The following is a 14,815-nucleotide window of genomic DNA, read 5'->3' as shown; positions in this document are numbered from 1 at the left end:
GGATAGAGTGGAGAAGCGGGCACTTAAAATTTTTAGAATTTTAGAGATTTTTTATCCCCCCCCTAAAAACGCGCCTCTAATTAAAAAATTATAAAGCGACATTTCTAGATGACACACATTTAACATAAGCGCCCTCCGTGTTTGTAATTTTTTTTGTTGGACATTAATTTTAGGGCACGTACAAATGCGTGCTCTCTATCCTTCACATTTTTCAAATCTGACATTATTTTTTAGGGCACGGACGAATGCACGTCCTCTGTCAGCGCATGTCATTGTTTGCGCGTCATTAAAGGGTTGTTTTCTATAGTGCAGATAAAAACTTTCATTTCAAACATTCCATAGGCATGACAAAAAAAAATTAATGTGTATCAAAACATTAATTTAGGAGTTAAAGGAGAAAACTTACCAAGAATGGAGGAAAATCTCCTGAACACTTTGTCAAGAAAATCATGACTGGGAATGAGAAGGAGAGTGAGAAGTGTGTGTTTTAGGGAATGAGAAGGAGAGTGAGAAGTGTGTGTTTTAGGGAATGACAAATAAGGCTTTTGAGTGTAAGGAATAAGGATCTTTTGAATGAATTTCGATAAGGAATCTGATGGAGTGTTGGAGGAAAGATATTTATTTGACTACGTAAATAATAGTGACATAAAGTTGATGTGGGATGACTTGGTGTCATAACTTTATGAGAAAGTTAAAGAGTACCTTTATGTACTCTTGATATTTTACTCTAAGTGAAAGATAATTTATATTTGAATAAACCATCAAAATGGGGATAAAATATTAGTTTAAAGGGTTTAAAATGTTAAATTATGAATTTGGTGGAATTCTCACGTCAAAAACGGGCTTAAGGAGCGAAAGTGGTCAAAAACCGGGCTTGAGATGCGAATCTTCGAGGGTGAGAAGGCTGGTCGGGAAGGGAAAGTTGGAAGCGAGAGCTGCTGAGGCGAAGGTAGGTTCGCGCGAAGGTCGGCTCATAAGCGAAAGTGGGTTTCGCTCCCTTTATTCGAAGCAAAACTAGTCGACCAAGTGAATCTCCTCGGTTTCCCAAGTGAAGGTGTCCGATCCGAGAGGGGCCTCAGTCCGAGTGCTAGGGGCGAAACATCCTGGTTAGCCGTGAAAGTCTCATCAGGAGCAAAAGGGAGGTTCGCTTCAGAAGGGTTTCGCCTCAGGAGGGTTCGCTTCTTGAGAGGGTTTCACTTCCTTAAGAGGGGTTCGCTTCCCTGAGAGGGTTTCGCTCCTAATGGACTGTTTTTCATATTTTCATCCCGTTTCAAGGAGTTTTCAACTAATTGAAGGGTCGGGATGACACGGATGTTTATAAACAGTTGAAAGAAATTTTGAGAGAGATTTGGGAGAGAGAGAAAGATATATATATATATATATATATATATATATATATAGAGAGAGAGAGAGAGAGCGAGGGAGATTGAGAGAGACTTTGTTTATGACCTTTGTTAGTGTTTAACCTCGTAATGCAAGGTTTGTGAACCCCATTATGCCTCATTATGAGTGTTTTATGCCCCCTAAGGGTACGTAATAGTTCTTTATAGAGTCATTACATCACTTACCCTGCTTAGGGTTTAGAATTTCTGAACATGTGAAACTTCCAAGTGATACTTTGTATAAGATAAAGAGTTTGTACATTAGTAAACATAGAGTAGGCTCTACCATACAAGCACTAACTAAGTTTACTGGTTTGACTCGTTGAATTTGTTTGACTTGACTTGACTAGAAATTGTCGGTTGTCATAGGTACGTTATTTGAAATTTTGTATGTGTTTATGTTATCGATAGGATACTATTATTGTCAATGTGATGTAATGCACATTGTTATATGTATATGTATATGTATATGTATATGTATATGTATATGTATATGTAGTTTGGCATGTGTCTGTATTTGTGTAATTCATTTGTGTATGTGTAATGTCGTATGTGTATTGTAATTGGTATGTTTATTTGGTATGTGGGTGGAATTTGGTATGGGTATGTGTAATTAGTATGTTTATATGTGTATTTGGTATATGTGTATTTTTTGCAATGTGTAAACTACAATGCTACAATGAAAAAAAATAATAAACAAAGTAAAGTATGATGTTATTATTGACAATGTTAGTTAAGTACATTGCTATAATAAGGAAAAACAAAAATATGTTTTTTGTGTTATTGCGTTTGTTTGGATCTGGTTGCTTTACATCATGGCTAACGTTACGATATATAGGCCTGGGACATGAGGGTGACAGACATAGAGATCCACCACCTCTATTTTGTGGAGGTCGTGGCCAACATGAGTAGGAGGGTAAGTCTTATTAAGATTTATTATTTTCTATATCTATTCAGTTAACATAAACTATCATTACTAATAATTATTTTATTATATTTGAAGTTATTCAACAGAAGGAAATAGTAGGAAAAGTTCAAAACCTTAAGCTCGAAAAGGAGTTATCTAAAAATAAGGGAAAACCTATAGATTTGGACTTTTACAGGGATCTTACATATGATCTAGTTCTAGAACCTAAACATATGTTTCCCCGTGAGATTGGGAAGATAATGTGGCAGATTGTACCTTTTGATAGAAAAAGATGGAAAAAAGTTCTCCCATAATATAAGATGTCATAAAATACCATATCATGGTAAGTTATTTATATTAGAGTGTTTATATGTTTAATTATGACTGTTTCTTACCCAAGTAAGTTTTTTGATAGATAGTTCTATTTGGATGGGGTTTCCCTGGATGTATTGTCGCTAACATCATCGTCGATAATGCCGAAACGTCGAATATGTTTCATGTTTTGTCGAATTACCCCATTTTTCGATCACGTATGTCAATGTAACGGCTAATTTGTCAAGTATGCTACAAGACAATTAGCGATGACATCAATAGCTGCAATTTTGTCGTTGCTAATGCTAAAAAAATTAACCTTGAAAATTTATGTTAGGTTACCACTTTGTCATCATTATTGGTCATGTATCATCGCAAAAGAAGTCGCCGCTAAGGCCGTCATTTTGCATATTACACGGAGATAACTCATATTTTTTCCTCTCCCACTATTTTGACGTTTTGATGCATTTCCTCTTCGTCGTTCAGTCACCACCAAGCCACATTATTGTCATTTCACCACGATAGCACTAGAGGTTGTATACCGACAACAAGATTCTATATTATCAACAACTTTTTGAACATCAACGCCAATGGTACATGTTTCTCCTCCCTCCTTTCTCTTTCTTTTTCTCTTTTGACCTTTATTATATGTTAAATAACAACACTTATGGGTTTTTGGGTATTTAAGCATATCGAGTGTTTCTTTGCTATTTCATGCGAATTCCAGTTACAGCACACCACCACCACTAATTACACGTTCTTTCACTCATAATTATATATATATATATATGTGTGTGTGTGTGTGTGTGTGTGTGTTTGTGTTTGGTTTATTGTGTGAAATCTGAGACATATTTGAAATCTATGAAGGTTTTTATGTGGGTAAATTTGTGATATATGTGTTGAATAGTACAAGATTGGTATGAATGTTGGGTTTGTATATGGGTATGTGTAATTGGTTTTTATAGGTGTTGAATAATACAAGATTAGTATATGTTAGTATCTATCTATAATAGGTTATTATATGTGTTTATTTGTGTATTTGGTTTTTATATGTGTAATCGGTATTTATATGTCTATATGTATGTGTACGTGTAATTTGGTATATATATATATATATATATATATATATATATATATATATATATATATATATATATATAGGTGTAATTGGTATTTGTTTGTGTATTTGGTATGTGTAGTTGTTATTTAGTATGTGTATATGTAATATGTAGTAAACTGTTATTCACAATTCTATTTAAAGTGCATTGTTATTTGTATGTGTATATGTATATGTATGTGTAATTTGGTATGTGTATGTGTTTGTGTAATTAGTATGTGTATTTGGTATGCGTAATTGTAATTTCATTTGTGTATGTGTTATTGGTATATTTATTTTGTATGTGGGTGTAATTTGGTATGTGTATGTGTAATTGGTATGTTTATATGTGTACTTGGCATATGTGTATATGTATATATGTGTATTTCTTTTGCAAGTTGTAAACTAAAATGCTATAATGGAAAAACAAAAACAACAAAAGTAGGATGTTATGAATGACAATATTATTTAAATCACATTACTATAATAGAAATCAACAACATAATATGATTATTAAGATACAATGCTATAATAGGAAAAAAAAATATATGTTTTTCAGGCTCTTGCGGTTGTATGGATCTTGTTGCTTTACACTATGGCTAACGTTATGATATATTGGTCAGGGACATGGGGGTGATGGACACGGAGATCCACTACCTCTAGTCTGTGGAGGTTGTGGCCAACATGAATAGGATGGTAGGTCTTATTAAGATTTATTATTTTTCTATATTTATTCAATTAATATAAACTATCGTTACTAGTAAATTTTTAGTATATTTGAAGCTATTCAAAGGAAGGAAACTATAGGAAAAGCTAAAAACCTTAAGCTCGAAAATGAACTAATAAAAAAATAAGAGAAACCAGTAGATTTGGACTTTTTTAGGCATCTTACATATGATCGAGTACTAGAACCTAAAGGTTTGTTTCCCCGTGAAATTGGGATGATAATGTGGTAGATTGTACCTTTCGATAGAAAAAAATGGAAAAAAGTTTCCCTCGTTATAGAGGATGCCATAAAATACAATATCATAGTAAATTATTTACATAAGATTATTTATATGTTTAAGTATGACAAGTTTTTACTTAACTACGCTTTTTGTAGACAAAGTTATATTTGAATTGGGTTTCCCTGGATGCCGAGGATGCTAGGTTGTTAGAAAGTTTTGAGGAAGCTCTATAAAATATTTTAAATACCGTAAAGCTGAGGCGGAGACATAATTTGAGACAATCGGAGGGTATGATGATATACCAATAGCATTAGAAAGTTGTCATGAAGGTACGGATGCTAACAATTGACAGAAAGCAAATGAGTATTTCCAAATGGTCAAACATAAAAGGGGATTGGTGGAAGACAAAAGAGTTTGTGAATAACAAAAGTATGCAAATTGTGGGGAGACGAGCTTGTAAAACAGTGTTTGCTATTAAAAAAATTAACTTATGATATATGTAATTATTTATTTAAAATATAATCTAATTTTTAATGTTAAACAAGACAAGGAGAGAGTTGAACTGTTTTACGATGCTCACACCGATCAGAATGGTGTTTTTGATAGTGTTTTAGCCGAGAAGCAATACGCAATTATTTAATTATAATTTTATCATACAAGTGTTTATTTATACTCAATTGTTAATAATTTTGGAAAATATAGAATTAGTTCATGCGCAAGCTCGTAGAAGAAACTCAAGTGTTAAACGGAGAAAGAGATCCAATACCAGCGGAAGAAAGAGCTTGTTTTGAGAAATTATTAGAAGCTCCGCATGGCCATATTAAAGGCATTGGACAAAAAGCTTCTGCCTTTCTGTCGACTGCATAACCATCACAGCCACCACCACAATCATAAGCATCACAGGTAAAATAAGACTATTTAATCTCAAAGTGTTATACATATAATGATCATTTGATCAATGAATGCATGTTGGTTTGGTAATTTTTGTTTATAATGATTATTTGTTAAACTTTGGTAATTGTTTTTGCGTACTTTGGTCGATGGTTTTGATAGTTTTTGTCACACCCCCGGACCACAACTGTGGAAACATTCGGAGGCTGGTGACTTCATTGTGTAGTATCATAACAATTGCATATAAATGAAACATAGCAAATCCAAACAACATAGATCGATATAACAAGCTTACATTGTTTTACATCATGTTTATGTTCTCAAATTTTACACAAAAGAAACATCGGTATGCAATTCCCAAAATACAGCAAAATAATCCTGAGTCTGCGATCCGTAACCTGTTTATTGGTTTCTTGAGAATACAACTCGTTTGAAAAGCGTCAACATAAAATATGTTGGTAAGTTCATAAGCATTTTTGTGTAAAACTTCGACGGTTGTTTAGAAATCTAGAAAATCCAATATTTTCTTATCAAAATAGTTGTAAGTCTTGTTTCAAAACGAGTATAGCTGCATGTATGTAACATCTCAGAATTCAGGTATAGGTCATTGATCTTTTTCTTTCCTCAAGTTGTCAAAATTAGTCCTTGAAAGATTGTAGGACATTTGAGTACGTTGGGCGTAAAGGAGAGTATGTTCCGCGTACTCACGAGCGTATTCTTGACGCGGAGTCTACCCAGTATGCTGGGAATACCATAGTGTACGTTGGGCGTACTAGGTTCAAATTGAAACACAAATTTTAGGGGTTAGCCCTATATAAGGAACATTATGGCCTCACTTTTAGCCACCATTTCCAGAGAGCAAAACCCTAAGTGTGCCCTAACCCTCGTTCTAGAGCTTGTGTGAGTGTGGTTGAGCTTGAAAGTGTTCTTGTGTGCTTTTAAGGAGAAGGTGTCATTGAAGGAGCTAGAGTTGGAGGGCAAACTTTAGATTTGAAATTTCTGAGGTTAGAGCATCATTTGGAGGTAAAAAGCTTGGAGCTTTCTCAATCTTTTTGATTTGTGCATCATGGACCAATTCTAGGGTTTTTGTCCCAAAGCTGGAGACTTTATGAGTAAAGGAGCTCGATAGACCATAATCTGTCCATATTCAATGTATAAAGTCTTATAGATTAATAAAAATACAATCTTGGACGTTAAGAGTGAGCCATGCATGAGATATGAGCTCTTTAAGGAAGGAAGTGGGGTGTTTTGCATGATGATAACCTTTACAGCCATGCAAAGGTGTAAAGCCTTAGACTTTATGGATTAGGAGGCTGTCGGGGGTCCAAATCTATATTTTGAGCGAAGGACTTAACTGATTAAGACCATACATAACATAATAGTGAATCTGGGACGTACGATGAGCGTAAATCTAGTACGCGGGGCGTAAGGTTCAAACAGCCCGATATTAGCAGTGGTCAAGTACGCCCAACGTAGGGATGTGGTACGCGCCATGTACTCCTTAGGGTTGACTTTTGTTGACTTTTAGGGTTTAGTAAACAAATGGACGTTTGGACCATTGAAGGGGTAGAATGATCTTTTACCCTTCTGAGAGAATATAGGAAAGGATTAGTCTAGCCTTTGAGAGCCTTTATTAAGTAGAGATATTTTCTGTATGTGATTAGGCGGAGGCTAGATCAGTGTTTCGAGCTCGAGATCATCATAGTTTACTCGAGGTGAGTCTTCTCACTATACAATACCTAGAGTGGTAATTATGCATGACCAGAGGGTCTTATGTGCTTGCCTGAGATATGCATTTTATGTGTGATATGTGTTGTTTGTTATATTATGTGATATTAGACCAGACCGGAGGGTCCAACGAACTATGCTATATTATGACCGGACCAGAGGGTCCAAGGAACTATGAGATCGAAGGATCCTCACTTAGACCGGACCAGAGGGTCCAACGAGTAGTGACACTGGAGGATTCTCACCAAGAGCGGACCAGAGGGTCCAACGAGCCATGGGGCTGGAGGGTCCCACTGAGACACATCAGACTGGAGGGTCCTACGGAGTTATAGCCTTGAGTGGCTAATATGTGTATGTGGTATTTTGGGGAACCTACTAAGCTTCGTGCTTACCCTGTTATGTGTTAGGTGTTTCAGGTTCTTATCAAGATCGCAGGAAGGTGGCAGCTCGATTGTGCGCATAAGAGAAAAGGGTCATGAATGAGGATCCTGGATTTTGATAATTACTTTTGAAATATGTTATGACATCGACACTTGAGATTTTGAGAATTATAATATGTGATGTTGGTAATTTAAAATCGAAATTTTTTTTTGAAAATTACAGTGTTACAATGTATGTCTTATCTCGTCATTTTCGAAATCGTATAAAATCGTCTCCTCCAGAAAATCCTATATTTTCTGATGTATAAAATAGTAGCTTTAACAAAACAATACACTTGTGTGAAAAAGGTCTCATTTGAGGAAATCAAAACAAAGTTGATTGTAAGCCAAAGGTGAAATCTATATAAATACATTTCTAATATATTCTAGTGAGTCGTTATAACCATACTAATATGACAGAGTGCCTATTATGACGTTCTTCAGGCATCAGTTTTGTTTAAGACATTTGTCACCCTAGACTGGCCGGTCTAGCTGTAGCAAACAGCGAAGGTGTGGGGTGTCAACCCCGTATACACAAATTTCCGCTCCCCCTCCAGGAGACTCTGGTTATAGCACTTTGGTTATAGCTCTTACAGGACTTTAGGCGTACACTATTATATAAATATATGTACTGTGAAGATTTGTCTGACTAGAATACTAACAGCTCTTTGAGCAAATCATTGAAATCCGTTATTGGCAAAATAAATAGTAATAGTTGCATTCGTTGACTAGATGTTTCATTTCGTTTGTTGGAATTAATCCATTTTGAATATTTATCAAAATGAACGAATGTTATTGAAGTCAGCAAAATAGCCCTTCCCTTTATAAATTACTAGTGAGACCTAATTTGTCGGAAGGTGTCAAGTTAGATTTCTATAACCAATGACTTGTGTGAAGTTATAATAGAAGCTTTATGACATGAAAATATTTCTGTCATAAGGGCTCTATTTGTATATTTTTCTTGGTGAAATTATTTATCTAGATTATTCATAAATAATCACTAATAGTTTGCAAAAAGTCACTAATATGACATAAAGTTCCAATTTCTAAAAGAATTATAGAAACAGTGTTAACATATCAAGATATATTTCAATTACTTTTACTTCAAGACAATAAGCCATGGTTAAAGGGGGTATGCTGGACATTTTCAAAATTTTGGGAGGCTACTTTTGTAAACAAAGTATTCCTTATGTGGCGATGAAAATATTTTTTGAACTTCATGAGATTTGTGAATTCTCACGTTTATGAAAAGTTGAAATAAAATAATAATATTTCTACACACACATCTCAACATAGGTATACATGCAATTATTCAAGAAGTTAGAACAAGAGTTGATTTGTACTCTCCCCAAAAACAATAAAAATTTAGAAAAGATGGGGTATGAATCTCACCTTGGTTAGCTTGATGGGTGATTTGAAGAGATGTGAGGAAGCTTCCAAGCTCCAAAACTTGGAAGGTTTTTTAATCTTTAGAATATTCTAAGAATAATTTTATGTGTAAATATAATGAAATCTTATGAATAATGTGGAGAATTATTATTTAAAGAGGATAAAATACTTAAAAAAGAAATCTGGAAATTTTCTTTGAAGAAGATGAGACTTGAAGCTTGAATAAGTGGAGAGCACCCTTAGGAGTTTTTTGGGAGTGAAAATGAAAAGTGGAACTTGGTGAGGAAGGGTTCACGTATCTAAATGGGGAGGATAAGGGTGACTTGACATTTGCATGGAGGGCTGGTGGATAAATTTTATTTTCTATGGATAATGTGTGTTTTACTGAGATTTGCATGGGAAAAGAGGGATTTGCATCACATCATAAAGTCAAACCATTTTATCTTCTTAAAATCTCTTTACAAATATTGGGTATTAATTTATATAAATATGTTTAAAATAATTAATTTTGGCACAAAATTGGGGTATAAGGGGTTTAGAATATGAAAAATACGAGTTTGGAGGAATTCCCACGACAAAATGCCTTAAAATGATGAAAACGTCCGAAAATTACAAAAATCTGGAGTGTAGCCTTGCCCCTACGAGGGTCTGAAGGGCTGAGGGAAGTTACAGATTGCATAGGAAGGATTCTGGAGTTAGGTCCATAGTTCCGGAGCATTTTCTCGGATTTTCGAAGCCATTTAGCAACTTCTAGAGTCAGTAAGGCGAGTTCTGAAGCGCTTCTTCTGATCCAGAGTGTACCCTCGGATCCGGAGGCCTATGCAAGATCCGAAGCGCAGCTATCAGTCCGGACCGGAGGCGCAAGGCTGAGCGGGAGGTTCCGAAGCAAACTAAGTATCTGGATGAGAGGCTTATTCCTTAGTCCATTAGAGGGTCAGAAGTAGGAAGGGGTTTCGGCCCAAGAGGGCTCCGGACCAAGAGGGTCCTTTTGGATTTTCTCCCTCGGTTTTGGGCTGTTTTCGACTGAGGAAGGTACATAGAGAGATTTGGGAGAGATTTCACATACTTGGAGAGATTTGGGAGAGATTTCACATACTTGGAGAGATTTGGGAGAGATTTCACATACTTGGAGAGATTTGGGAGAGATTTCACATACTTGGAGAGATTTGGAAGAGATTTCACATACTTGGAGAGATTTGGTAGAGATTTGACATACTTGGAGAGATTTGGGAGAGATTTCACATACTTAGAGAGATTTAAGAGAAAGAGAGAGATATAGTGGGAGAGATTGAGAGAGACTTTATCGGGAGCCTTTTTTAATGCTTTTCTTCGTAGTTCAAAGACCGTAGACTTAGTTACATATAAACACTAGTTGAGTTGACCAGATTGACTTGTTAACCTTGACTTGACTTTGACTTGACCAGAAGCTTGCCGGTTGTCACAGTTTTGGTTTATGTTGATAGTTTTATATGTAGGTTAATGTTAATAGTTTGATAAATATATAATTGTTAGTTTGTTGGCTTCGTAATTTGTAATTTGACAGTTACTTACATTTTGGTAATTATTAGTTTGATGATAGCTAGTATGTTAACTTGGTTTATATGTTGGTAGTATGGTTTTACTTTGGTAATTGATAGGTTGACCATTTTTTTATGTTGATATTTAAACTTATAAGTTTATATATATTGTTATTTATTATTTAGTTGCAGAATCTCCATGCATTACTTAACGACCGGTGTGTAGTGTGGAACTTCATGCGTTCTTTCATTTGTGGAAACCACCAAGTTATACAGGAGGAAACGAAGGGAACCAAGATGATATTGAAGAAAACAAGGGGAACGAATATAATGATATGTCCAAGTAGTTTAGGTTTTGTTATACTTTGTAAAACATAACATTATAACACTTTTGGTACTTATTTTGACATATATGTATGGAATTATAATACTTTTGCTACTTAAGTGGATGTCGTTATGTAATTGTTTTTCTACATTTAATGTTATCATGTTTTATGTACTTAATGGGTTAGGTATAAGTGTTTCTGCACCAAAAACTGACTGATTAAAAAGAAAAAAACCACGGCTAAGGCTTCTTAAAATCACCGTTAGTAATCGGTTTTTAATATCACTCTTAATAATCGTTTTTCTTATATTTTATAATTAGGTTACTACTAATTATGACGCATTTTGCATATAACTTTGACAATGTTAACTTTGACACTAAAAGGAAACAACAAATAAAGCGAGGAGACACACTTGATTTTTGTTCATTATTGATTATTAGACAACTCATAAAGCTTCATTTACATTGTTTCAATTTTCTATCACGTTATGCTAGCAAATAATATATTCTTAGTGGAAAATACCCACATACAATTATATTATTTCCTAACAACTTTATGTCCATTAGCATTCTTTTCTTTTTCAGCTTCATTCATCAATTCAGAGCACCACCAACCACCCTCAAAAGCTCCAAAACTGATCAGGTTAGTTTTTGTTTGTGTTCTACTACTGCTATGAGGCTTTGAATGCGAACCAGATGAAATTCAGTAACGGGTCTACTTTTAATTTATATTTAAAAAATTTATGGCAATTGATTTTTATTTTTTAGAGCAACTCAACTTCATAAATTTGACGTACCAAGCCTTCAAATGATTACGGCACTACAATTTGGGTTTTAGCTATTTTTATGGAGTTATATATCACGGCTACTTTACTTACCTTTTATTAAATGAAATCATATATACGAAACCATACTCTTAGACTTTTGGTTCAAAAACGTTTTCATAGTTTAATACGATAATCTACAACCCAAAATCTGAGTAACCTTTGAAGTCATGGAAGCTTTTTTACAAAAAAAAAAAAAAAAAAAAAAAAAAAAAAAATCTACAGTGAACTCCTTTGGGAGGATCGAACATTGTATGCAGTGAAAATCGAATTATGTTTCTTCGTGTTCTCAGTCTGAGTCCTTATGATATTCCATTCCATTTTATTCCCTTAATTTAGTTTATAAACCAACTTCAGGTGCGAATGCTCTTAAATGGATCTGCTGTTCCCCATAAACAAACTTACGCAACATTAGAGTATTTGTATTTTTACATATTGAAATGGATGTTCTAGTATCTCTATTCCTATCGAATTTTTTAGTATACTAACATATCGTTAAGCTCCGGCCATTTGTTATTTAACTGACAGAGGTTCAAGAATTCTGCTTAACATGTGTTTAAGCTCCCATTTGTTATTTAATTGACAGACGTTCAAGAGAGTTTAGTTGCATTTCAGTTATACATATATAATGTCTCTCATGGAAGGAGTACAACACTTAAAAATTCCACTTGAAGACATAAAATTGGCCACCAATAATTTTGGCGATGATAATTTCATTGCAAGTGGTGGATTTGGGAAAGTCTACTTAGGCGAACTCATCCTATCTGGACAGCCTATCACCGTTGCTGTAAAGAGGTTGGACCGAACATTTGGACAAGGGGACCGAGAGTTCTTTATGGAAATTCAGATGCTTTCCTGCTATAAACACAAAAATCTCATATCTCTTATTGGGTTTTGTTACGAGGGTGGAGAAAGTATCCTCGTGTATGAGCATGCAAAACATGGAAGCCTTGACAAATATTTAAGTGACTCTAACCTATCTTGGACACAACGTCTCCAAATAAGCCTTGGTGCGGCATGTGGCTTTAATTATCTTCATAATGACGTGGGACACCAACACAGGGTCCTGCATCGGGACATAAAGAGTTCAAACATTCTCTTAAATGAGAATTGGGAAGCGAAAATCTCAGATTTTGGATTGTCAAAAATAGGCCCTTCAAATGTTGATTTAACTTTTCTTGTCACTAATGCTTGTGGCACTGTCGGCTATGTTGATCCAGAATATGTAAGAACGGGAATTCTAACAAAGGAGTCTGATGTGTATTCATTTGGCGTAGTGCTATTTGAAATCTTGTGTGGAAGGTTGGCACTTATTAAAACATATCAAGATGAACGTCGCGCTCTTTCTTCGTTGGCAAAAATGTATTGTGAAGACAACCGATTAGAAGAGATCATTGATCCCAATCTCATGAATAAAGTGAAGGTAGGTTCGTTAAAGCAGTTCTCAACGGTTGCATATCAATGCTTGAGAGAAAATCGAAGTGAACGCCCAACGATGGGCTGGATTGTTCAAAACCTTCATAAGGCATTGGAGCTTCAAGTAAGTTTTCATAAGAACGACTCTCAAATTAATGTCATTTTAGCGTCTATTTTCCACTTTTGACCTTAAATAATTATATATTTCCTTTGTTGCTAGGATTCTAGCAAAGGATTCATTCGGGTAGGAACTTGGGGAAGAAGAAGTGAAGATCCTCAAAATAATTGGTCATTTGAACTTGAGAAAGGCCATAACCTTGTGAAGATAACTATTGACCATGGTGATGGAATAAACTCTCTTATGTTCACTAGTGAATCTGAAGGTGTTTTGCACGATTCTGACAAGTGTGGTGGTTTGGCCGGTGGAGAAAGAGTTTCCGAGGTAAGTTGATCTTAATTCCACAAATCAAATAAGTATGTCTTTTTGTAACATAATCTTTGTGGTGGCTTATTAATTAGGTAATATTGGAAGGTGATGAGAAAATAATTGGCGTTAATGGAACCACTGGTTTTCAAGATGGTTTTATAATAATTTCGTCACTATCCTTTCATACGAACAAAAGGACCCATGGACCTTTTGGTCGAGCAACAGAAACTGTTTTCTCTATACCATGGGACAAAGGCTCGTTATTTGGGTTTTATGGGGTTGCTAGATATTACATTGATAGCATTGGTATATATGTTAAACCTAATGAGGAAATCATAAGGGTTGGAACATGGGGAAAAACTAACCCTGGAAGTCCACAAAATGTTTGGTCGTTCCAACTTGAGAAAAATCAACATTTGAAGAAGATAACCATTAAGCACAACGATAGCATAATCTCTCTCATCTTCACTACACAATATAGAAGCTTAACACACACCTCTGAAAGGGTTGGTCATGATTGGATTGGTTATATTCCGGATAGCCAACGAACCGTTTCTGAGGTAAACGTTTCATAACTAAAGCAAGTTCACATATTTAATTTTAAAAATTTAATTTGTTTTTTTGGAAATGCATGTTTCTCAAGAGACACGTATAATCTTATATTTTTATCATGAATAATAAACTACATCAATTCTATGTATATATAGATCATACATAACCTTCTTTTCATTTTCTGAATTTCTCCCTTTTGCTATAATTGGTTATTTACATAGGTATTATTTGATTGGAACGAGGAAATAAATTCCATCAACGGAACAATTGATTTCTCAACGGGATATTGTCCTGGCTACAGAGTAATAACGTCAATATCATTTGTGACAAACAAAAAAACCCATGGGCCATTTGGTAAAAAAAGAGGTGAGCTTTTCTCGGTATCATTTGATAGTGGTTCTTTTGCTGGATTTTACGGCCTTGCTGGCGCTTATATTGATAGTATTGGTATCTATTTGAGGACTCTCTAGTATGAGATGAGGATTGATGGGGAAATATCTTTTTGTTTTTGAAAGATTTATGGTGCATGGTGTGTTTGTTATTCGAGTCTTTGTTAACATCTTTATTGTTTTTATATTCTGAATTTGATAATCATGCATCTACCCTGTAAGTATATTCAATCAAACTCTCATTGAATCATGATTTCAATGACTTCAAAGGGTTAAAGGACATGATTTTGCAAC

General features: G+C 34.8%; 1 protein-coding gene across 3 annotated transcripts; it reads left to right on the top strand.

Moving 5' to 3' along the window:
- The first annotated feature begins 11,384 nt into the window (after positions 1–11,384).
- Positions 11,385–14,815, top strand: LOC145012864 (putative receptor-like protein kinase At5g18500). 3 transcript variants are annotated; one of them, XM_078971663.1, is made up of 5 exons: positions 11,385–11,556; positions 12,353–13,277; positions 13,374–13,595; positions 13,673–14,140; positions 14,354–14,815. In XM_078971663.1, exons 1-5 carry the CDS (start codon positions 11,402–11,404, stop codon positions 14,600–14,602), a joined length of 2,019 nt encoding a protein of 672 aa, XP_078827789.1. In that variant the 5' UTR covers positions 11,385–11,401; the 3' UTR covers positions 14,603–14,815. The 3 variants fall into 3 exon arrangements, with proteins under 3 accessions (XP_078827789.1, XP_078827792.1, XP_078827791.1); XM_078971666.1 differs by having other exon boundaries at positions 11,386–11,556; positions 12,324–13,277; XM_078971665.1 differs by having other exon boundaries at positions 11,386–11,556; positions 12,095–13,277.

This window comes from Lactuca saligna, chromosome 8 (assembly GCF_052625555.1).
Source record: "Lactuca saligna cultivar CGN05327 chromosome 8, ASM5262555v1, whole genome shotgun sequence".
NCBI lineage: Eukaryota > Viridiplantae > Streptophyta > Magnoliopsida > Asterales > Asteraceae > Lactuca > Lactuca saligna.
The sequence above is the reverse complement of the archived record's forward strand: the minus strand, read 5'-3'. Positions and strand labels throughout refer to the sequence as shown.